The sequence below is a fragment of the Paramisgurnus dabryanus genome, chromosome 19 (genome assembly GCF_030506205.2).
Source record: "Paramisgurnus dabryanus chromosome 19, PD_genome_1.1, whole genome shotgun sequence".
Classification (NCBI taxonomy): Eukaryota; Metazoa; Chordata; class Actinopteri; order Cypriniformes; family Cobitidae; genus Paramisgurnus; species Paramisgurnus dabryanus.
Window position 1 is genome coordinate 31,232,336 of NC_133355.1, and position 25,107 is coordinate 31,257,442.

The window sequence follows — 25,107 nt, forward strand, 5'->3', positions numbered from 1 at the left end:
TTAACAAAAACATGAGCCTTATTTGACAGCAGCACTAATTGAACTATTTGACCATATGCATTTGATATACATACCGTGACCGGAATGCACTTACAAATCGCGCTGTTATTAGAAACATTTAACTGTTTCCAGACTGAGCATGGAGACAAACAAGCGCAAGCCGTTTATAGAAGCAGCTGCCTGTCAGCGTGTACGGAATGAAGTCGTTACGGTCTCGGTTTTTAGACCGGCAGTCTGCCTGTGCCATTCCACCCTAATCCGGACTGCAAATTACATGTTAATATTATATCCACCATTTACAATCCTTCCTTTAAGGTCTGTTCTGCTTTTAACAGCTCAAAGCTATTACTCTCTGTAGCTTTCGAGTCCGTTGTAGGCTACAGGTAAATTTTGCAGTTGTTTTAGTTAACTTTGCAGAGCATTTTATTGTCGGAAATGGTCCTGGGCTGGGTTTTCCTATAACGATTGAACTTAGCACTCAAGAGCGCTTTCTACACGGTAAAACGATCGCTCGCAGCTGGGTTTTAAGTGCTACTAACGAGTCGCTATCCCTTTGTCAAGTGCTGAAATGTCACTTACTGAATGACTCGTAATTGTAGCAGAAGCTTGTTTAGGCTAATGATCTTCAGCCGATGTGCACTAATATTTTTTAAAATATTATTAATTATTTTTCAGTGACTTATTAAATGTTTTAATAATTTGTGCATCATGAAATATTCTTTTTTCATATTTAGTTAGGACTCGTCCCACTGCGCAATGCCTTCTGCATTTTATAATATAGTTTAGATTATTAATTTATTTGTTGTTTATTATCTATGTTTATTTATTATTAAGGATTATTGCATTACCCAGTTGCGAGCGATCGTTATACGTGCATCTTTGGGAAACGCACATAAATGAACAACGAATGTTCGTTAAGTAGCTCGTAGAAAGCGCTCTTAAGTGCTAAGTTTAATCGTTATCGGGAAACCCAGCCCTGTTCGTTTGGAATGTGACTGGCACACAGCTCTAGTCAGGACTGATTAGGCTATCCATTTATCAAGTAATTATTTTCACTTAATCCCTTTTGCATTTTACAAAAAGTAGAATAGGCAGGCATATTCTGAATTTAATCAAAATTATGACTGTGGCGTTGAAGGAACCTTCCTTTAGTAATAAATAAATAAGTTATTTTGCTATTATTATCTAGCAAATATGACAGTTTTAAACAAACTAAGTAGCCTATTTATTTATTTATTTATTGGCAAATGCAGAACAACAAGGAACATGTAGAACATAGGCGACACGCCTCTACCTTGCGATGAGAAGATTAATCATGGGGAACATAAGCTAAATGTAATTTTAAAATGTATTTAATTTAAAAACAAATTTAAACCGAAAGCGGACTGTTTATGCTTGTCAAATTTATGCTGGCTCGGTCAAAAAATTTCGTCAGGCAGTATTTGATATATGTATTTGTGTTCATGGAAAACAATATAGAAATTCGTGCTGAGTGACAGGAAAAAGACAACCGTGCTATTGGCACAAGAAAAAAAAGGGTCAATGAATACGAACAAATAAATCGAAAAAAAATTAAGATATTGTTGATTCTGCATTTATCCAGCCAAGCATAAATTTGACAAGCATCTGCTTTCGTTTTAAAAATGACAGTTAAGCCTTTAATCATATAAGGGAGAAAGCGGTGTAGCCTACCTTTGCTTTCTCCTCATTGTTCTGCATTTGCCAATGAATAAGTCAGTCATATTTGTTATAAAAAAAATCAATGTATGCTACATAATAATAAAACTTGTTAATTTTTTACCAAAATAAGAAAAAGAAAGTCGGTAAAAATGTGCACCCAGCTAGACACTCAAAATGAGGGCCGGAGTGGGACTCGCTGACTATTAAAATAATATAATTAAATCCTCAGTAGCCATATCTGCTATAATGTTCTCTGCAGCCTTGAAAATTCATTGTATTTTTCTAATATATCATTTCCAATTCAGTGCAAATACAGTAGCCTAAACAATTATGATTTTGCCATAATTGTGCAACCCTATATTTTAATATTATTTAAGTAAACTTGTTTAAAAACTACTAAAAGGGAACAAATGTGTTTTCCCCTATATTTCTATAAAAAAATGTAGGTCTTGTAAATACGTATGGGGTTGCAATAGTTTGGAACCTACTGATATACAAAACTGGCTAATATGTCTTGACTGGAGCTGTGCGCGTCTGCGAAAAAAAAAAAAAAAACGAAATAGGCGTCAGCTCATTTAATGTCATTGTGCTTTCAGTTAACCTGTTTAGAACTAGAAGTGTTCGCCCTGCCCTCGACTTTAGGCGGTGCGTTCAAGTTCATATACAGCGTGCAGACAGCGTGCCCGAGCGCGAGGGGGAAAAGTCCGCGGGAGAAACTCAACAGCTTTAATGTACAAAAACCTTACGACAAACGAGAAACGTTCTAACGGAAGCCTTCAGTCAAGCAGGATTAAAAAGAGGATGAGAAACGTGCAAAATATACAATGTACAGTATATGCAGTTATGTCATTAATAACTACTGCTTTTAAAAGGACTTTTATTGTTTTTGTTTCATTTTCAAAGTTTGATACATTGTGCATAATGACATACTTGGAAAAAGGGATAATTCAACAATAATTTATAATTGTATATCTTTTATTAATTTTATGAAATACATCAACTATATTTCAATGCACATTTAGGCCCTGAACAAAAAACAACTCGCGAGGGGAGGACTAGGGATTAACCCTTAATTAACTTTAAGGAATTAACTTTAGTGTTTAGAATTCAGTTAAAAACCAAAAAAAGAATTCTGTGTGCTTTTTGTTTAAAGTGCTTGTTTTTATTTAATGTATTTATTTATTCACTGGTGGTAGGGTTGGGGGACAATGAGTGGGGAGGGGGGGAATAATTTGATGTAACGGGTGGAATAATTTTAACATGTCACCTGCAGTCCGGGTGAGGGTGGATTGCAGACTGCGGGTCTAAAAGCCAAGACTGTTTTGACTCGATTTGAGTGCCTAGCTCGATTTGAGTGTCTAGCTGGGTATGCGGTTTTATCTACTTCGTAAAAAATGTTTTGTGGCTTAGTAAATTTAACTAAATAAAATTAGTCAATTATATAAAAAATAGGTTAAAAGAAAAACTATTTTTGAGTAGAAAATTATGCAAAAATGTGAGTAATTCTAGATTAACACATTATTTAGTTAATTCCTAAATTTTATCATGTAAAATTTGTGAGAAGGAAATTAAATAATTATAAAAAAATAATAGGCTGTATTAACTTAAAAATATAGTGCATCATTTTTGCATCCACTTTTTAAAGTAAATTTTACATGGAATTTTTAGTAGGCCTAATTGCTTCTCCATGTAAAACTTACTTAAACATTGCAATTGCTTAAATTGCAAAGGCTTAAATTCAATGTAAAACTTACTTTTAAAAAGTGTATGTAAAAATGATGCACTGTATTTTTTTTTTTAGTAAATCCAGCGTATAATTTTTTTCATATTATTTTTATCAGTGTACTTAGTTTGTTTAAAACGGTCATATTTGTTATTAAAAATCATCAATATATGCTACGTAATAATAGCAAAAGAACTTATTTATTTTTCACTAAAATAGGAAAGTTTCTTCATGCCACAGTCATAATTTTGGCTAAATGCAGAATATGCGTGCCTATTCTACTTTTTGTAAAAAGCAAAAAGGATTAAGTGAAAATAATGAATCGATACTTGATAAATGGGTGACTTGTTCATTATTGTAGTATCAAGAAATGCATTACATTTTTTAAAAACAAAGCCCGCCTTTTAATCTTTCTGACTAGAGCTGTGCGCCAGGCAAATTCCAAACGAGCAGGGCTGGGTTTCCCAAAAGCATCGCTAAGTAGATCGTAAAAACAATCTTAAAATTCATCTTAGAATTATGGGCCGTTTCCCAAAAGCTTTGTAGCTTAAGTAGCACTCGAAAATCATCGTAGATCTACGAGTGCTCTGGAGTAATCGTTAATTTATAAGTGCATCGTAAGACAGCAGTGTTACAAGGTCACCTGCAGGACAACCAGCAAATTGCACTCCTGCAATAACGATAATGTAATGTTTTAAATGTAGGCTATATTTATTTATTGTTTTTTTTTCTTTGTTTATTTGTTTAAAATACTTTAATATAATATATTTAAAATTCAAACGAGAAATGAAATTTAAATGACTAAACATAAATTAATTAAGAAGGAAAACGTATTTGGTACAATTTTGGTAAAAGTTGGTACTAGCAAATTGATAAATGGTTCCTACCAATTGCTGCTATAATTCATCTAGGCTACAGTAAAAAAATATTTTTTTGAAGGGTATGGCATCTGATTAAAGAAACCAAATAAATATTTACGGTACAATGCAATAATCCTTAATAATAAATAAACATAGATAATAAACAACAAATAAAAAGAAAAATCTAAACTATATTATAAAATGCAGAAGGCATTGCGCAGTGGGACGAGTCCTAACTAAATATGAAAACAGAATATTTCATGATGCACAAATTATTAAAACATTTAATAAGTCATTGAAAAATAATTAATAATATTTTAAAAAATATTAGTGCACATCGGCTGAAGATCATTAGCCTAAACAAGCTTCTGCTACAATTACGAGTCATTCAGTAAGTGACATTTCAGCACTTGACAAAGGGATAGCGATGTCGTGGAATTTTAGCCGCATCAAATAATACTCACTAAGAGTCAAAGTCAAGGATCACACAGACACACTGTCGACAGAATTTTCTTTGTCTGAATTTTATATATTCTGCAGAATAGGCTCTCACCCCCATGGTGCAAGAAGTTTAAAAACCTAAGAGCCCCGATTACAAGGCTGAACACATATTTATAGCAAGATGCTGAAACACGTATAATCATCAGTTACCACGTCATTTAGAGAAACAACCTTCAATTCGTCACTGATTAAGAAACAAACAGTTAAACATAAATCTAATGACATCATAAAACATATGTCTTGTTCTCAGTAAACTCTACCGTTTACTGGGTTTCTAGCTTAATGATTCATTCGTTATCTTATCATATAGGACTGCACATGATGTTTAAGTCCTTGGACATTTGTACTTGCTGAAAAGACAGAAAGAGCATAATTCTGTACGTTAGCAGAAAAACATGATTCTCATGTGAAACACACTCAATGAACTTTGTAATTAAAAAATGAAAAATAGGATGAAAAATAAAGCATAATAATATGAAAATAAAAGCATAATAAAATCCTCCACTACACTCCTCCCTTTTTATGATTTATTCATAACTCCATTTACTGTCATCATTACGTAGCTGTGGTTTTTACCTTTTCCCCACGTAAGTCATTTTGCATGGAATTACTCATAAATTGCTGGTTCGTCATCATCATCATCTTCCTCATCATCACTTAATCTGTTGTTTAAAGTCATTATTTCTATAAGCGTGGTGTCAATCCTTGCCAACGTGTGAGACAAATCTCCTACCGACCTAACGGTGTTATTTACGGTCCCCCCTACACACTTAATCAGACATGGGACTAGCATTAAGATTAGAAGTATTCCCACACCAACAGGCAATACGGTAGAAACTAGCCATTGCCACATGTCGTTTAATCCTGAAAACCATTCTGTAATGGGGTTAGTCATGTATCCAGGTGTCTTTACTGCTCTTTTCATATGTTCAATGATGTTAGATACGTTTTGGCTTACATCTGGCAAGCTAAAACAACAAGAAGTTTTCAATAATTTGCATACACCTCCTTTCTCCGCAGTTAACATATCCAAAGCCAATCTGTTCTGTAACACCATCTCTCTAATTGCCTTTAATTCTTTATTTACCAATGCCAATGCATCCTCAGTTTCATTTGCTAAACGTAGCACTTCTCAAGCCAAACCGTTAATTTTCATAAGTGCAGCACCCGTTCCTCCACTTGGAAACAGTGCCCACCCCACCGTTGCAGGCTTGGAAGTCCACGGACTCCATAATTTTGCTCCCTGATATGTATAAGGCATCCCTTCACCAAGCTCTCGTCTCTGTCTGTGGTGTTCCATCGGACTTGTCTCATCCTCGACATAAATCGTTGTTCCTACATCAAGAATGGCTGGATAACAACAACCTCTCCAATCTGCGGGCAAAACATGATACGCTACTGATCCACACAACCATACTGTGGCAGCTGTTGTTGTATGTAGTGTGGTTACGTCAACAGGGCATGCTATCTCTCTGTCATCCTGCCAACACACGCTTTCTGTGTCATCAAACTCGACCTCGGTATTACAATGGGAATGACCTACATTTACAATGCTATCGTTCTCTTCAAGTCTACACACACATATCTCTCCTTTCCGGGGCTTTACTAACCACATCTTGGTGCTTCCTTCTGCTCTGTATTGCGTAGGATGTATGCACGTGGCGTTGGAACCTGTAACTGCCTTACTTACTTGGATATTTATGAGGTCTGTCATATCGCATGGAATTTCCCCTTCCAGGGCCTTTGTGAGTTGCTTTGTCAAGGGGGTCACTTGCCATACCCTGCTCATTTGTAGACACCACCAACATGGCTTAGTCACATTCAGCGTCTGTCATTGCAACAATGCTAACATGCATGCTTTGTTCCCTTCACAAGCCACCTCTGCTTCATGAATATCTTCAGGCTTCTTCCCTGCTCTTACTCTGTCAGAGAACCACTCTCTCTCTTCCTCCTGCTCATTGTCCTCTATAACTGAAGTTAAAAGGTTAGGCAATGGTTCTACAATTTGGATCTCAAAAGGTTCAGTAAAAATGTCTTTCCCAGTTATTTCCCAAGCACAATAAAATGTCCCTTTCCAATCTATAGCTGCATTCCAGTATTTGTTCCACCCCCCTTTAATAGTCAACTTCAGTTTTTGTCTTCCCTCTTCAACTATGTCATAAACATCAACAAATGGACCAAGCATTTTATGTGGATATAACGGTTCCCTGCTATCCCAGCTTTTTACATGTTCGTATTCACTCCCTTCCTTGTAGTCTATGTTACCCGTGATGACATGTGTATAGTCTCTACATGGAGCTATGCAAAAATACATTCGTTTTCCCCACTTAGGGATACCTTCAGGATTGTATTCTGGCCCCGGTGCTGATATTGGGTCACATATGATGTCTATGAAAGAAGTATTACCCTTAAGCATAGTGTATACAGGATGTTGTGCAGTTGCGAAAGCAAAAATGCACATGCATAACATTACTATGAACCTCATTGTTGAAAAAGGAAAATAGTTCATATCTTTGAAGAAATTTGAGCACAGTTAGAGTTGGGGTCGTGAGCCCTTGATGACTTCGGATTGAGCACAGTTAGAGTTGGGGTCGTGAGCCCTGAGCACAGTTAGAGTTGGGGTCGTGAGCCCTTGTTGATCAATTTGCTGTGTAGGTTCGGGTTTGGTATGACCACACGGTGCAATTGTTCCAAGCTATCCTGCTTTCTTGTTCGAATGAAATTAGCTTAGTGTCTAAGTTGATTTTTGGTCTCAGAGCCGGTGTTGTTATTACATATATCAAACTGCATACGTCGTGCACCTCCAAGAAATTAAAGATGTCGTGTGTGTCGTGTCCAAACCAAACCCAGAATACTGGAGTCGTCCTCCAATACCTTGTGAGCTGTTGCAGTTCTCTCGTGTCGTTCTTCGTATAAACTTGCAGTATACAGGTATCTGTGGTTCCCACCAATACGAAAAAGTGGTCCGTAGCAGTCGACTAGCCGTCCTCCCTTTGGTTTGCACCTTGCAGTCCAGGACCAACCCTCCGGCAATGGGCAGCGTGCACCCAGGTGGCACGCTCCGCGACCTTCACAGCGGTGTGAGTCGTCAGCAGAACCTGAAATGGCCCCTCCCACCGTCTGGCTTTCCAGGATTTCCTCCTGAGGTTCTTTACCACCACGTAATCCCCTGGTTTGATGTTGTGTAATGGTTCTTCTACTGGACGTGGTAGTGCTGCTTTAACCTGTTTTGAGATATTTTGAAGGATAGAAGGCATAGAAATACAATACTGCAACATGTCATTTTCATTTCGAAGGGTATCACCTGTCACCCTGTGTGGTTCCCACCCCATATGTGGAGGTCTTCCAAAAAGTATTTAAAAAAAAATACTCTCTGACCCTCATTCTCATGTACATGAGTACCAGTGGTAAGCACTGAACCCAATTCAATTTTGTTTCTTCACACATTTTGCTTAGTTTTGCCTTGATGGTGCCATTCTCTTTTTCCACTGCACCTCTACTTTGTGGGTGGTAGACGCAGTGATTGGTCAAATTGATTTGCAAAAATTTACCCACATCTTTCACCACCTGAGCAGTGAAGTGTGCTCCATTATCTCTGAAAATTTTGTTTGGGATTCCCCATCTAGGAATAATGTCTTTCAACAGCATTTTTTGTCACCCCAGCACTGTCTGCATGTTTGGTGGGCGTGGCTTCAGTCCACTTCGAAAATATGTCTGTCATCACCAAACAATAACGTTTACCTTCTGCTGGTGTCAATTCAATGTAATCCATCATTACATGTGTGAATGGTCAGGATTGGGATGCCCCACAGGTGCAGTTTTTACCCCTCTTGCAACATTATTACCCAGACATATATGACAATTTTCACAATGTCTCTGTGCTACAGGGGAAAAACCCTTTGTGAAACAATTTTGTGTCATGGCTGTCAGCATTCCTCCTTTGGACACGTGGTCTAAGCCATGTGTTAACCTAGCAAAATGGGAATAAAAGTGTTAAGGTAAACAAAGTTTTTGATTTGGACCCATCCAAATCCCTTCAGGAGTCTTGGTAGCTCCACACGATTTCCATAGAGCTATTTCTGTTGGGAGAGAAAATGTTTGCATTCTTATTAATTACTCCTGGGCTGTCTCAGCTTCCTTTTCCTGGGAAATCTGTGTAAGAGAAAACTCTACGTTAGTAGTCATGAGAGACGCTTCCGCATGTGCGTGCATTTCCTCTGGAGATCACGTCCTGTTCCTTGGTGTGTGCTTTGCATTTGCACACAGCTATTTGAGAAAGGAGTAAAATTTGTTATAGGAGAGAAACTGTCAGTAAAATCAGCAGTCAATGTAAATGGTTATAGATTGATTAGTAGCAAGTTGACAAGCTTGTGTTAGTGCATGCAATTTAGCCACCTTTGCAGAATTATGAGGTGGTAAGCATCCGGATTTCACTACTTCAAAGTCAGACACGACCGCCCACCCCACCCTGTTTATACCTCTGTCGTCTCTGGAAGAGAACCCATCCACATAATATGTCAGGGTGCAATTAGGTATGGGTGTGTCAGTAAGGTCTGGCCTTGGTGTACATACTTCCCGTAGGGCAGACAAACAGCAATGTGGTGTACCTTCATCAGGTGTAGGTAACAATGTCGCCGGGTTCAGAACTGTACATCTTTCAACTGTGACATTAGACATTTGTAACAATGCACAGGAATAACGCAGCCACCTTGCTGCAGACAAGTGAGATGTGCGCTGTTCGAGCAGTATGTGAGACCAACAGTCGTAGCTGTGCATACCCCACAAACTCACTGCTCGCTTGCACAGCTTTCTCTGCAGCTGCCACTGCCCTGAGACATCCTGGTAGGCCCCTGGCCACCGCATCAAGGCTTCCTGAAAAATATGCAACTGGTCTCAACTTGTCACCATGTTCTTGTAACAAAACAGATGTCATACAGCCATTTCTTTCATCCACAGTTTGAACAAAAGGGTCTTTTGGATATGGCAGCCCCAAAGTGGGTGCCTGTTGTAATGTCTGTTTTAGTTCCACAAATGCCCTTTCAGCCGTCTCTGTCCATTCTACCTTCTCTGATGGTGCCAAAGGTTTCTCATAAATCATGTCATGCAATGGTTGTTGCATCTCAGAATAATTAGCAATAAAAGTCCTGCAATATGATGTCATACCCAAGAATGACATCACCTGTTTCTTTGTAATGGGTTTTGGTATGTCAGCTATTGCCTCTATTCTCTTTGGAGAGAGAGACTTACCCATAGGTGTAATTTCGTGTCCTAGAAAGGTTACTTTCTGGACAGAGCACTGTACCTTTTTGGGGTTGACCTTGTGGCCCTCCTCAGATAGATGAGTGAGCAGCCGTATGGTGTTGTCTGTGCACGACTGCTGAGTTGGTGCCGCCACCAAGAGGTCATCCACGTACTGCAATAAAGCAACATCATCATCCAACACAAGTGTCTGTAATGAACAATGCAATGCAGAGTTTGTAAATAGTGCGTCTCTCGCTATACCCCTTAAATGTAAAATCAAACCAAAACTGGCTATCAGAATGGACAGAGAACTCTGAAGAATGCACTTGAAATATCCACTACACTGAAAACCACTGGCCATCAGCTGGTATCTGTGAGAGAATTGTGTAAGGGTTTGGCACGTGAGGTGCTCTTGCTTGTACCACAGCATTTCCTGCTTGGAGATCTTGAACAAACCTCCACTCTGTGGGCTGACCTGCATCCCTGACCTTTTGTACAGGAAAAATGGGTGTTCTCACTGGTGAGTTTGGGCAGGGAACAATTATCCCTTTCTCCAATAAGGCCTCAAATACTGGCCTTATTCCCTCAAGCGCCTCCCTTTTCAGAGGGTATTGAGGTTTACATGGTCTGTAATCACTTTTTGGGGTGATAACTACTGGTTCACACCCTTTAATCAAACCCACATCGTATTTATCTTTAGCCCACAGGTGGTCAGGTACATTGTCAAAAACCTCTTGCGGTAAATCAATGCTAGCACACGTCATGTGCGCTGGCAAAATGTTTTGTGAATTTGAGTCTACAGAGACAGCTTTCTGAATTACAACTCTCTCTCTCTCAGCAATGAAAAAAGAAACACAACTTCTCCTGTGTGCCGTTATCTGCTCTGAGAACTGCACGTTATCTGACAACATTTCCCAATCAACAGCCTCGCTGCAGGCTTTTGCAAATTCACCTGCTTTTTCCCATGGCTGACTGGTATTTTTGGCAATAGAAACATGGGGTACCGAATTTTCAACATCAAAAATTTGTTCTTGCTTTTCTGTCAATTTAACGAGTGCCACACACCATGAGTCATTCCAACATATATGGGTTGTAGTCAAACCTTCTGTTTTTACAGAGAACCATTTCTATGAGCTGTGCAATGCATGTTATCAGCTGGAATGACCTCGCTGGCTTGTGGCAATCTTATCTTCCCTTCAGCATGCAACTCTTCACTCTGAAAGATGCATTCATACACATACAACACACATACAACAGAGACAAACACATAGATGACATTCTGGGATCCCAACAAGAAATATTCAGGCCTTGGTTGTTACATAAGATGCTAGCATTCATTTTACACATCAAATCCCTCCCCATGAGGTTTACCGGACACGCGTCGGATAAAAGGAACATATGCATAAACTCATTACCGTCATGCATACAACAGAGTGGAGCAGTAAATTCTTCCCTCACTATATGCCCCGTAGCACTAATAGATGAGTTAAACTGCCCACTCAAGGTGACAAATGGGAATTCATCTTTGCGTATGACAGAGTTAGTTGCATCCAGAGTCTACCATAAACAACAATACCTGTCCCTCAACCATTATTTCTTCGAGAGGCAGTTTAAAGTATGCCTCTCGATTAACATCAAGCAAAGCAAGTTCTTCATTGCATAGAGCGTTTCTTTCCCTTTCACACACATCAGAAAAAAACAGAATCAGCAAGCAGATAATATGGCATTTGAACCGCAGAAAAAACAAGATTGGACTTACCCCCTTCCGTCCGATTCTCTCTTTCCCCCTCCTGGCTTCAGTCCCCTTTTTCTTTACACCCCGCAAAGTTTCCCGCGTCCGCCTGGGATTCTGGTTGCTTTTGAGAATTTAGGAAATGAAAACATTGGTTTTTCAAGTGTTCTTTCTGTCAACAAAACCAGCAAATCTTCTCTCTCTGATTTTCTTGCCACTGCTTTCGCTCTTTTTCTCTCTTTCTCTTTGTTGCCAGTTCTCCTGGAAACGTTGTCCTTGTGAAAGGAAACTGTGCTGATTATGTCGTTGCTGGCCCCATTCGCTTATCTTGACAAAAGCTGAAGATAGTTGTTGATTTGCCTTTCTCTGCTGCTTTCGTTTTTCTTCATGCAGGCGTTCAGCATGTAGAGAATGTGTAATGACCTCACTCAGCTTTCCTGATTCCCATCCGATGCAGGTTTGCTTCACCTTTGTTGAAATTACAGGTTGAAGTTCCCCGAGGAACATTTGCTTTAGGTAGGATTCCCAGGATGTTACCTCTCCTGTGTTGATGTTTTTATCTGGACTTCCTCCTCTTCCTCTTCCAAGATGCTGTTGAGGAGGATTGGTGGGTTTAGCCCAGGTGATAGTTCTTGTGCTGGCGGTGGCGGGGGTGCAGTTGGTATTTTTGGTAATGCTTCTTGTGCGGGTGGTTGTGGGAGTCTTCTTGGAGGGGGTTGGAGATCACCGTCTAGAAGAGGTACCTTTGTATAAGAGAAATGTACCCCAGGTGGGGTACGTGCAGGTGCATATGGAGGAGGAAAAAAAAAGAAAGTTAGGTTCATCATGTAATGAATCTGATGTAGGAAAAACATTTGCTTAATGTTTAGCTCTGACTTAGTCTGAGTCAGTTTGTCCTTGGTTCTTATCTTACTCTGTGCTCTCATTTCTCTGCCATCCGCAATGATCTTTTCCCTTAATAAAATGAGTGCTTTTACACTCAGTGTTCCTTTAGGAGGAAAATCATACCTTTTCTCCCAGATTTTACGCTTTCCAACGCCCCCGTGCCCTTTGATTTGATCACTCGAGCATACACGCCATTTTCCAGATCCATTGACTTTGTACTCCCTTTCGAATTACCCTGACCCATGGTCACGAACGAAATAACGCTTACCGTATTATCTATTCAGATGCCACCACAACGGTTCTTTTCCAGATTCCGTCAGCTTTGACTTCAGAAATGGTTGAGACTCTCCCTTCCCTTAGGCCTGGGGTACGGAGCCCGAGACCTCTTGTCTCAGGGGTGATCAGTCAGTCTCTCCCAAACCTGGAGTCTACAGCTGTGGAATCCGCATCCTCGTCGCCATTATTGTCGTGGAATTTTAGCCGCATCAAATAATACTCACTAAGAGTCAAAGTCAAGGATCACACAGACACACTGTCGACAGAATTTTCTTTGTCTGAATTTTATATATTCTGCAGAATAGGCTCTCACCCCCATGGTGCAAGAAGTTTAAAAACCTAAGAGCCCCGATTACAAGGCTGAACACATATTTATAGCAAGATGCTGAAACACGTATAATCATCAGTTACCACGTCATTTAGAGAAACAACCTTCAATTCGTCACTGATTAAGAAACAAACAGTTAAACATAAATCTAATGACATCATAAAACATATGTCTTGTTCTCAGTAAACTCTACCGTTTACTGGGTTTCTAGCTTAATGATTCATTCGTTATCTTATCATATAGGACTGCACATGATGTTTAAGTCCTTGGACATTTGTACTTGCTGAAAAGACAGAAAGAGCATAATTCTGTACGTTAGCAGAAAAACATGATTCTCATGTGAAACACACTCAATGAACTTTGTAATTAAAAAATGAAAAATAGGATGAAAAATAAAGCATAATAATATGAAAATAAAAGCATAATAAAATCCTCCACTACAGCGACTCGTTAGTAGCACTTAAAACCCAGCTGCGAGCGATCGTTTTACCGTGTAGAAAGCGCTCTTGAGTGCTAAGTTCAATCGTTATAGGAAAACCCAGCCCAGGACCATTTCCGACAATAAAATGCTCTGCAAAGTTAACTAAAACAACTGCAAAATTTACCTGTAGCCTACAACGGACTCGAAAGCTACAGAGAGTAATAGCTTTGAGCTGTTAAAAGCAGAACAGACCTTAAAGGAAGGATTGTAAATGGTGGATATAATATTAACATGTAATTTGCAGTCCGGATTAGGGTGGAATGGCACAGGCAGACTGCCGGTCTAAAAACCGAGACCGTAACGACTTCATTCCGTACACGCTGACAGGCAGCTGCTTCTATAAACGGCTTGCGCTTGTTTGTCTCCATGCTCAGTCTGGAAACAGTTAAATGTTTCTAATAACAGCGCGATTTGTAAGTGCATTCCGGTCACGGTATGTATATCAAATGCATATGGTCAAATAGTTCAATTAGTGCTGCTGTCAAATAAGGCTCATGTTTTTGTTAATTACGGCAAGTTACATCCAATATTATCGTTGCACCCGCTTGCTTTATTTTAGCTGCGTCACCTTAGCAGCTCCACTCCATCCAGCTGGCTCGCTGACATTCGGCAAATGTTCGTTGAAGAGACACTGATGTTTTAAAGTCGCCATGAAACGGAAGTAGCGATTGCCTTATTTTCCCCGTGGTGACGTATATCCGAATGAAACGGCTTTTGAGATGAAATAAGGCAGGGCTGGATTTGAATTTGTCCATCGAGATCTGATTGGATCGTTTGAAGTTGGGTCGTGTTGCTAATTGCTAATCACTGCGATCTTCTCCCGGACCCCGCCCACCTGCCATACTTTTGACCGGAAGTGAAGAGAGATCGTTTTGAGGAGGGGAGGAGATTTGCATTTTTGATTAAAGATTATGAGCACACACGAATTTTTAAAAAATAATGAAGCTCACAGATAAGTCATTTGTTAATAATACCACACTATTAAAAATACATATATAGTTTTTCATTTCAATTTCATTGCGACTTTAATGATAAAACCGCTTCATGCAGTGTTTTTAACGATTTAATGACCTCGGCTGAATTGTCAGGCACTGATAATAACTTAAACGAGGGGTTGTTCTAGTTCACGTTAATGCTACATATTTGCCATGCTATACATAAATGCTTTAATATCATTAATATAATATCGATAACGCGGTCTGGCCGCCTTTCAGCGCTGTAACACCGGCAACGGTAAATGGCAGTGAGCCCAGCTTTTATTTTGAAAAGAGCTTATTGAGGGGGCGTGGCATTACTTTGAAGCAATACCCCTGATTGGCTGACTACACGCGTGGATCGTAGTGACAAACTCTGCGGAAAGATAGTGCCAAAAAGATCTGTAGACTTGTGCAGAAGGATTCGTGAATGCCCTGTGATCTGCAAACACAGATTCAACACTTGCATGCTGAACTTTGCACAGAATGTGTAAGAATGTCTTTTTACAATGGTTGGAAAATACAAGTTAGACTGTGTTTGTTTGCAAATTGTGAGGAGGGCATTTGTAGATTTTTTTAATGGAAAACAGCGAAACAGTTGTGCCAAAATTCTGAAAACAAATGCAACACAATCTACAACCAAATAATGACCCTCATGCGCAGACAAATCACTTTGCATTCATTTAAATTCTGTTTGTCAAGTACAAGTCGATGATTTCTATTTGTGAATCATAAAGAGTTGGTTTGCGGATTTTAAATCTATTTGTAAATCGCATTTTATATTTGTATGTCATGAAGAGTCTGTTCGTGGATTTTTATATATTTGTAGATCTCGTTTTACATTTGCGGATCATGAGGAGTTTGTTTGCAGATTTGGAACCTATTTGCAGATTTGTTTCGTGTTTACAAATTGTAGTCTCTTCATTTTCAACGATTATGGCATTATTTTGTCACCAAAGCGAAACAATAGTGTCAGAATTCTGAAAACAAATGTGACACAATCTACAAATAGAAAATGATATTCATCTGCAAAGAAGTCACTTTACATTCATTCAAATTCTGGTTTTCAAGTACAAGTCACTGATTTCTTTTTGTAAATCATGCTTTATATTTGTGGATCACAAAGACGATTCGTAGATCTTGTTTTACATTTGCGGATCACAAGGACTGTGTTTGTGGATTTTTAATCTATTTGTAGATTGCGTTTTGTGTTTACAAATTGTAATATTTATTTATGACTTTTACTCTGTCCATTTTCAATAATATTGGCCTAAAATTACCCCCATAAAAAAACAATAGCCCGTACCATCTCGGGGGCCTTTTCCACAACTGTGGAATGATCTGCCAGTCGTGACACGATCTGCTGACACTGTAGTTGTCTTTAAGACTCGGTTAAAAACCCATCTCTTCCGCCATTACCTCACTTCCTAATAACGGACTTACTATCTTTCTCTATTTACCTTTCTCTTTATCTCTTTCTCTATTTACCTTTCTCTTTATCTCTACATTTCTCAAAAAAAACACAATTACTAACAAACCCTTGGCTATATATATTGTGTTGGACTTGATAAGATTTCCAGTGCACTTATGTATTGCTGTTCTTATGTTGCTATAATTGCTTCTATTGCTTACCTCACTTGTATGTCGCTTTGGACAAAAGCGTCTGCCAAATGACAAAATGTAAATGTAAATATATAAGAAAGCACCTGAGTATGTGCTAAACCATATTGTTTAAATAAGGCATGTTTAGTAGTATAAGGAATGTCAACGTAAGCTGTGAATAAGCCACTCACAGTTAAATAAACAAAGCAATATAACAATGACTGTTTCCTCTAGGTGCAGAGCGTGTGATTTCTCTAAAGATGGAGATTCCTGGATCAATGCCTCCTCTGATTCAGGAGATGCTGGAGAACTCCGAGGGACAACAGGATGGGCAGAACTCCACAGAGCGGAGTGGCCCGGATAAGAGGAAAAGCAGCTCAAAGCCCTCCGCCCCTTTTCCAAAGCCCACGGACGGCTCCGATGCGGCTTCCTCTAATGAGGAACACTAGAACCATCCCTTCAGACTGTCAGAGATATTACTTTGCACAGTACAGGTGAACTGGAGGTGTGCCTCTTAAGCCTTCAGTGTTTTTCTAATTGAATTATTTGACCCTTTATCCTGCTTTGAGAACAAATAATGACCTACTGGTTTTAACAGCTGTGACAAATGTGAAGCTCCTCAGGTCCCCTGTATGGATTTCTTCATGTGCATGATAAGCTCTTACTTTAAATAAGTGATTTTTGCTGTTGCTGCGTACATTGTACATATCATCATGCAGTCATGTCTCTGTTTTTATGATAAATTTGGTGGTGCTTTTGCATCATCTTTAAAACTGCAATACATTCAATTTAAACTTACTGATACACGTATATAAATGCTACTATTTAGATTTTCTTGCATATTGGCAAGTCTTAATATTTCACATTTGTTTGTATATTTAATGCTGAGATTGCACTCTATTCTTTTTTATTTATAATGGTTTTAGGCCTTTATATGGAAGAAGACTTTAGACTGTAACCAACCAGTCATGTAGTAGATTAACTCTTAAGTCTGGGTTTTGTTTCACTGCAACAAATCCAAACACTTAATCAGTGTTACTGTAGAAAAAACTCTGGTTTTACAGTTTTATTCATTTAAAGAATTAACTATAACTATTATTAAAAATGAAAACGGTCATGTAAATCCAGATTTATACCTATACAAATACATTTCAGATTTTGAACTGTCCTTTAAATAAGAATGTCAAGAAGTGAAATTGTTCCTTTTGTTTGGATAAGAAATACTTGTCATGGTCTGATGTGTGTTTTCAGATGATTCCAGTGCAGTGGATACTGGAAGTCTTATTTAAGTATTTTGGAATGGTTAAGGCTCATTTCATCACTCTAAACGCACATGGATTCAGGGTCCTTTGACCAGAATCGTCTACTGTATATCATTTACATAAGTGTCTTTATTTGCAGTAAATCAACGGGTCATTGCAGTGATTTGCATCATGCCTAAAAACCCACCCGGCGAGCGGATTGTACATTAACGTCTGTGTTCATTCTGTTGGGAACCTGGTTTCATGAACAGAGATGTTTTTATTTTATTCTTAAGTGGATCATTTTTTGGGACATTTTCTGACAGGGTGATACGACAGACTTTACTGTAGCTCTGATCAGTAAGCTGTGGCTCTTAACCAAAGAGCTTTATTTAAACTGATTGTGAGTTTGTAAAATACCTCTTAATGAAATGCAAGTGTTTCTGGGTTACAATCATTGGCTGATTTATGACTAGAGTCAATGCAAAGCATCTTTATATATAATATAAAGGCTTTGGAATGGGTCGTCCTGTTTTTCTGCATCAAGACAATTTGGTTTCTTATCTCTCACTGCACTTAAACCGAACTCTTGAGGGGACAGGAGACATGTAACTTAATATTACTTAACATAAATTTCTGTCCTTATTTGACCTTTCTTTTGCCTTCTAAGGGTGAATGATTGACATGTTTTCTCTGTTCCCTTTCAGTCGGTCACTCCGATGTCACGGCGAACTCTTTGGGAACTTGCTTAGAGAGACCAATCTGCTTCGTGTGTCTAAAAAAAGAGGCAGTATATAATGGCATGCAGTATTGGCATCTGCTGGCAACGCCCCGCCGGGTGAGTATAAACTGAGCAGCAGGTGCAATGCATCTTCTCTTTGGCTTCGGAGCCGAGTGTCTCTGCTAAGTAGAACCGTGTGAGCTGGAAGCTTTTCTCTGCTGTCTAAAAAACTGATCTTAGGCTCTACTGCGGGCGGATTTTAACATCAAGTTTGCGGTGGCCATTTCCACTGTCTGCCTCAGTGATCACAAAGACAGCTTTCCCTAAAGAGCTTGCACGGTCTGATTTAAGCCTTTTAAGACTTTTTCTCCTGTGTACACAGTCTTTTTAAAGATGCCTTTCCACCCACGTGTTTCTGGGTGCAGCCGGTTAATCGAGTTCAGCACGCCGAGGTGGCTTTCGTGGACGGTCATGTTCCCAATAGGGGAAGATGCCCACTGCCGATCTGAGAACGCAACTCCCATGCCAGCCTCTTCCAACAGTTCTTGGTGGGCCTCTTACAACACAACACATGCGACCAGCACCCCTGCTCTGCTTGGCTGCCAAAATGTGGGTACATCTGTGGTGCCCCTAGTTCCGCTCGCACAATTTGTAGGAGCTTGGTTAGAGCTACCCAGCCCGTCGCTATGGCTCATCCACATCATCAAACTCGGCTATGCGATTTAGTTCGCCTGGTGTCCCCATCAGTTTGCCAGCATCCACTTCCCTTTAGTGAAAGCTGCAGATGCCCACATCTTGTGGGTGGAGGTCGCGACCTTACTGGCGTAGGGCGTAATAGAGCCGGTCCCTCTAGCCGACATGTGGTCTGGGTTTTACAGCCCTTACTTCATAGTACCCAAGAAAGGTGGTGGGTTCCATGGATCTGGGATCTGCTTCGTCTGAATCGTTTACTACACAAGATGCCGTTCAAGATGCTTTTGCAAAAATGTATTTTCCAATGCGTCCATCCCCAAGATTGGTTTGCAGCCATCGACCTTAAGGACGCATACTTTATTGTCTCAATTCTTCCCTGACACAGTCTTAAATTCCGGGCTGTCCCCCTCTCCCCGTGTCTTCGCAGAGGCTGTCCCCCCAGGCAGTCCAGCTGGAGATGTTTTGGGACAGCGCAGGTAGACCTGATTGCATCCACAGAAACTTCCCACTGCCACCGGTTTCATTCTCTGACTGAGGAAACTCTTGGCACAGATGCGCTGGCACACAGCTGGTCTGCACAAATATGTGTTTCCCCCAGTGGGCCTGTTTGCACAGATGCTGTGCAAAGTCAGAGAAGACGGGGAGCGCATCATACTAGTGGCTCCTTACTGGCCAACCAGGACTTGGTTAACAGAACTTCTACTCCTCGCGACAGCCCTATGATTCCCTATATGGCACCCGCATCCTAGTCCTTGGACAGGATGGGAAGGTTAAGTGCTTACCCCAGGAGGTAGTAAACACAATTACTTCGGCACGAGCACCATCTATGAGACACGCTTATGCACCAAATTGAAACCTGTTCTTTGAGTGGTGTACTTCTCTACGAGGAGACCCCAGAAGATGCCTGGTCAGTATTGTGCTCTTTTTGCAGCAACGGTTGCAGAGGAGGCTGTCCCCCTCCACCCTTAAAGTCTACATCGCTGCAATCTCCACCCACCATGACCCCATAGAAGGTAGGTCGTCAGCACAACCTGGTCATCAGGTTTCTTTTGGCTCTTTTTATTGCATAGTACCCCACGGTTTTGTTTGAGTCGGGTCTGCTTACTTTTGGGGGCTTTTCCACTGGGTGCAGTGTGTAGTACCCAACCTTTTTTAGTACCACCTCGGCTGATACCAAAACGTGATGCTAAAACACAGTGTCATTGCTGTAATGTAAAAGATTAGTTTTACCTTATGCTAGGTTGCGCTGTCCCGAGCAAACATGTTGTCATCTGTGCTTTTTGCTGTAAGTTCCCAAACTCCATTTTAGGGATGAAAAACATCCACATGTTGAGAATCAGGGACACCATAAAAAATTTTTTTCCAGACTTGCAGTTTGCGTTGGCACATTCGCAACCCGCAGGTCTGCATATATGCTTAAATGCAACTTAAACAGGGCTCAGTGGAGCCCGTTGACTGATGCTACAGGTGTTTGTACAGAGACTTTCATGTGAGACAGAGGTAGGGATAAACGCCATGTTCAAACATCTATTTTTAGTGGTCACTTTTAATTTTGTGGCGGACTGAGAAATACATAAATGTATGGGAATGTACAACAGCGCTCTCACTTGTATGATGTCACAGCAGTAGGCAGCGCAAATATAACGACACGCCTATAATCCCTCCCACTCCAAAGTGATACTAAACTCGATGGAAAAGCTAACCAAGCCAAAGTGAGGTGAGGTGATCCGACCTGACCCAAACCAAACCGTGAGATAGTATGCAATGGAAAAGCGCCATTAGAGGGGCGTGGAGATTAAATCCACCTTGTCCCCCCTCTATACCCTCTTGGGACTTGTCCATGGTGCTGAAGTCTTTCCCTTGGAGCTGTTGCATTCAGCGCATATCAAGTTTCTGCCTATGAAAACTCTGATCCTGCTTGCATTGACCTTGATAAAGAAGGAAGAGGAAGTACCCCATGGTGCTTTGGTAGAGATTCACAATTCATCGCTCACCGACGTGACATCAGAGTGACCGACTGAAAGGGAATGTCTCGGTTATGGATGTAACTCTAGTTCCCTAAAGGAAAGGAAACGGAGGTGTCACGTCCCGTCACCACGGTTGTTGTACCATTGCTGAGTTGGCCAGAGCTCCCAGGCTCGGCTCCTCAGCGAAAAAGTACTAATGCATTGCACCTGCTGCACAGTGGGGCGTTGCCAGCAGATGCAAATACTGCATGCCAATATTCATTGGCTTTTTTTAAACACACAAAGCAGATTGGTCCCTTTAAGCGAGTTCCCAATTCATTGGTCACCGACATGACATCTATACATATATAGGGTTACATCTGTAACTGAGACATTGTTCTTTCACAACCTGTATAACTGAATTTATTTAAAAGATAGTTTAGCTTACTTGTTCAGTGTCTTTTCTATGTAATGGGAATGGAGATTTGACAAAAAGACAAAAAGCACTTTTGCTTTTAGATATCAATATCACTTGGCACTCTTCGATATGAGAAAAAAGGCTGTGAAAATAAATCTGTATTGTTTATTTTTTTTATCTTTTACTTTTCCACTTTGAAATTGTGATGGCACTGATCATAAAGGCTGCTAATAATTCTAATCAGAACTGTATCCACGTGAATGTCATTTGAGAATTTTTTTTTCAAAATGGATTTTCAGAAAACAAAATTAAATCTCGTTTATCATTATTCCCTCTTTGGAGCATGACAGCTGTGTTCACTGTCTGCTTTAATTTAATGGAAAACATCAGCATGAACATCTCATATTGTGTTCTACTTTGGGTTCCACTTAAAATAGGTTTGCAAATGCCATTTTGGGGTGAACTTAATGTTCTTAATGTTCACACAAGTGGAAGAGGTGAATGTTTAAGTATATATATATATGATATGATTTATCTTTCTGGCTCTCAGTACTCTCAGTACGTCATCACATGTATTTTAGGAAGGAGTTCTGTATCCATATTTTGTCTTTCACAATGAAAGCTTTTTGTTTTTTCTGACGCTGCAGTGAAATGAAGCAGCTCATGGATGTCTTTTTAAACATGACCCATTATAGTTCTATTATAGTATGCATACAATCAGTGCTGTAAGTTATGGAACCATTATCCATTGGCATTTAGAAAGACTTAGTTCACAAAAAGTCATCAATTATCATAATTTTCAGTACCACAAACCAGTATGACATTCTCTTGTAGAACACAAAAGGAGAATTTTTTTACTGGTAATTTTACTGGTTGCAATTTATATTTTACATTTACATTCATGCATTTGGTGTCGTTTTATCCAAAGTGACTAACATGCTGATAAAATACTGTATATCTTGTTATACACTGTGTTCTTGGGATCTAATCTATGACCCGATTGCATTGCTCACAAACTGCATTACCAATTGAACTATAGGAACACATTATATGGGAGTGCATGCAGAATATTATTATTTTTTATTAATATTTTGTTTTACTCCATATGTTCAAACTTGCTTTTGAAAAGTCTTAATTGGAAACAATTGGTCATCTGATGTTTCTTGTTTAGATAGATCTTGTATAGTCAACTCTGTACATCTTGCCTTTATTGTTGTGTTGAATGTGATGTTGTTTTATGTTTGTCATTAGTGTCACAGCAGGCACACAACAGTGTGCTAATATATCTTTATTTATTAATTATGTTGTTCCTGTTGCCATACTGTCCTGCTGGTTTCAAACGCTGCAAAGGACAATATCAATCAATCCAATTCATCTGTTTATAAGAAAAACAGATTAAAAATTTGAAACTAATCAAACAGCAGGGTGAGTAAATTCCAACAAATATCCAAAAGTCTGTCAGAAAAAGAGATTTGTCAACTATTTATTTTCATGTCACAGTTTTTCTGAATAGCTTAAACACATTTCTTGAAATTAACTCTCGCTTTTGCAAAACAGTAAACACAAACCACAAAATTCAAGCCAGACTGTCAAAACATTGGGCCTGACTTGCTAAATCAAACAGTTGCTCCGAAATTATATTATCTTTACACAAAACCAAACACTGTTGTCAAATAACACACACAGCCAATGCATAAACACTACGCATCAACACACTACATGGATAAATGCAAAACACTACACTCTGGGCAGAGCAGGGGAAAAAATATTTTTTTTATAATGTACTTGCACATTTCTGCAATTATCAAAACCTACCACAAAGAAAATCTGCAGCAGAAATATAGCAAGCAATTTGTCATTTATTCTGCCTCATCATCATGCCTCTGGGCATGGATAGGCCACTGGACCTCATCTACATCATAGGCCATCATCGCTCCTGCTAAAGAAAGGGAAAGAATCCTTTAGCATGCCGAATCTAACATTTAACAGGTTCCACTCCTACTGTATGTTGTCACATGCTGCATCCATTGATTGGAGATGTTCCTAAGGGTTTCCTGAATGTCCCGACTATGGATGCCAATGAGGACCTGTTTATATTACTGCACTGTAGGTTGAATGAATATGAGGGAAGCAGGACTACATTCTCATATTCATTTTATAAACCAGAACATGGGTGTATAATTGATGCTCTAATTTCATTTGATTCTTCTGGAAATCACACAATGCTATTTGTATTTGACCTGACTTTATATTCTGATTACTGATTAGGTTCAACACATTGCTGATTGGACACATGTCTGCTAACTTTTGAATGGTTGTGTGTTAACGATGTGTTAGTTGTGTTACTTTTGGGGCCTGTGTTGTGCCATTCTGAGTTGAAGTGCACCACACTGCTAAATGTGTTTTTTTTTAATTAGAATGTATTTACAGGTTTGCAAAATGGGTGATTCAGATTTGTAAATTGTGTCTTAACCACACGAGGAGTGTTTAAAATTGTGCAAACTGTGTAATTCTATCAATAAAGCCGTTTTTACATTTGACACTTTTGTTTAGAAATTGGGATTTAGTTTATCAATTCAGAAAAACTGTCAGTTGTCAATCGCATGAAATAATGGCAACAGTCATTTCGCTCTGCGTTAACCTGATGGATTACTCCTTTAACATTTAAAAATCATTATTTCTAATAGAAAAATTCAGTAAACAAAATACAGTATTTAAACAAAATTCAGAAAACACGAGTCTGGAAACACCAACCTTTTTTTTTTCAAATAACCTTTTACAGTGTTCATGCTCTTAGGTGTGCAATCTGCTTGTTAATGAATTTATGGACCCGAAGGGTTCAAATAATGACAATTTAAGAACATTTTATGGCATTGTTTGTGTCATTTCTGAACATGTGTTTGTACATTTCTGTTTTGCTTCTGTCTTGTATAATAACAGTACTTTTATTCATGTAACTACCTTTACCACCAAACCTTTTGGCAAAACAATTACAAATGTATTTATTTTAAAATAAAGATGTGTGAAGGTATTTCAACATTTAACTTTCAATATCTTGTCTGTGTCATGTATATAAATGGGTAATTCTACAGAAAAGTCCACTTTTGGTATGGCAAGATGTCTTAAAATGTATTTCTTTTTCTAACATTTAAACTTAGACCATATTATTAGATTACTCTTTGACTTTATAAGTACACATAAATGACAGCTTAATGATTTTTTATTTTTTGTGTGCATGTACTTGAAGACTGCATAGACCATGTTTTTTGTGACTGGTGTTACCTTACTTCTTTAGCAATATTAAAGGTGTTTATGAAATATTATTTTAATTTTTCAGCTTGAAAGCTTATTTCTTAAATGTAGCAGAATTCAATGAATTAAACTTTATCATGTCACATGTGAAAGATTTTATTTAATGTGAAAGAAAAAAAAACAGTTACCCATAAGAAAGGTAACACCAGTGACATTAACACCAGTGACAATTTTCATGAAAACTGCATTTTTCAAAATTTCTGCTGGAAAGTATCAAATCACACGTTGTCAATCATTGTATACTCACTAAATTAAGTAGTTTATTCTAGTTTTTTGCAATTCCCAAACAATAAAGGAGGTCATACCATTGACTTAAACTAAAAGCTTCATATGAAATCATGAGATAAATGAAAAGATTTCTGATAACTGAAGGGTTCTCTGGGTTCGGGTCATATTCTGAGCTCGGAGCCCTCCCCGGACAGTACGCCAAATACACATAAATTAACATATACGAATTACCCATTTGCGATTTCATGTACGTGTAAACTTGTGA

The 25,107-nt window shown here is 39.0% G+C and overlaps 1 protein-coding gene across 1 annotated transcript in view; it reads left to right on the top strand.

Moving 5' to 3' along the window:
* The window catches only part of LOC135785788 (retinoic acid receptor beta-like), a 134,153-nt gene extending 109,990 nt beyond the window's left edge, over positions 1–24,163 (top strand). The window contains exon 8 of the mRNA XM_073812667.1: positions 16,518–24,163. Coding sequence (XP_073668768.1) covers positions 16,518–16,732 — 215 coding nt within the window. The 3' untranslated portion in view covers positions 16,733–24,163. The remainder of the gene's footprint in view (positions 1–16,517) is intronic.
* Positions 24,164–25,107: the final 944 nt, after the last annotated feature.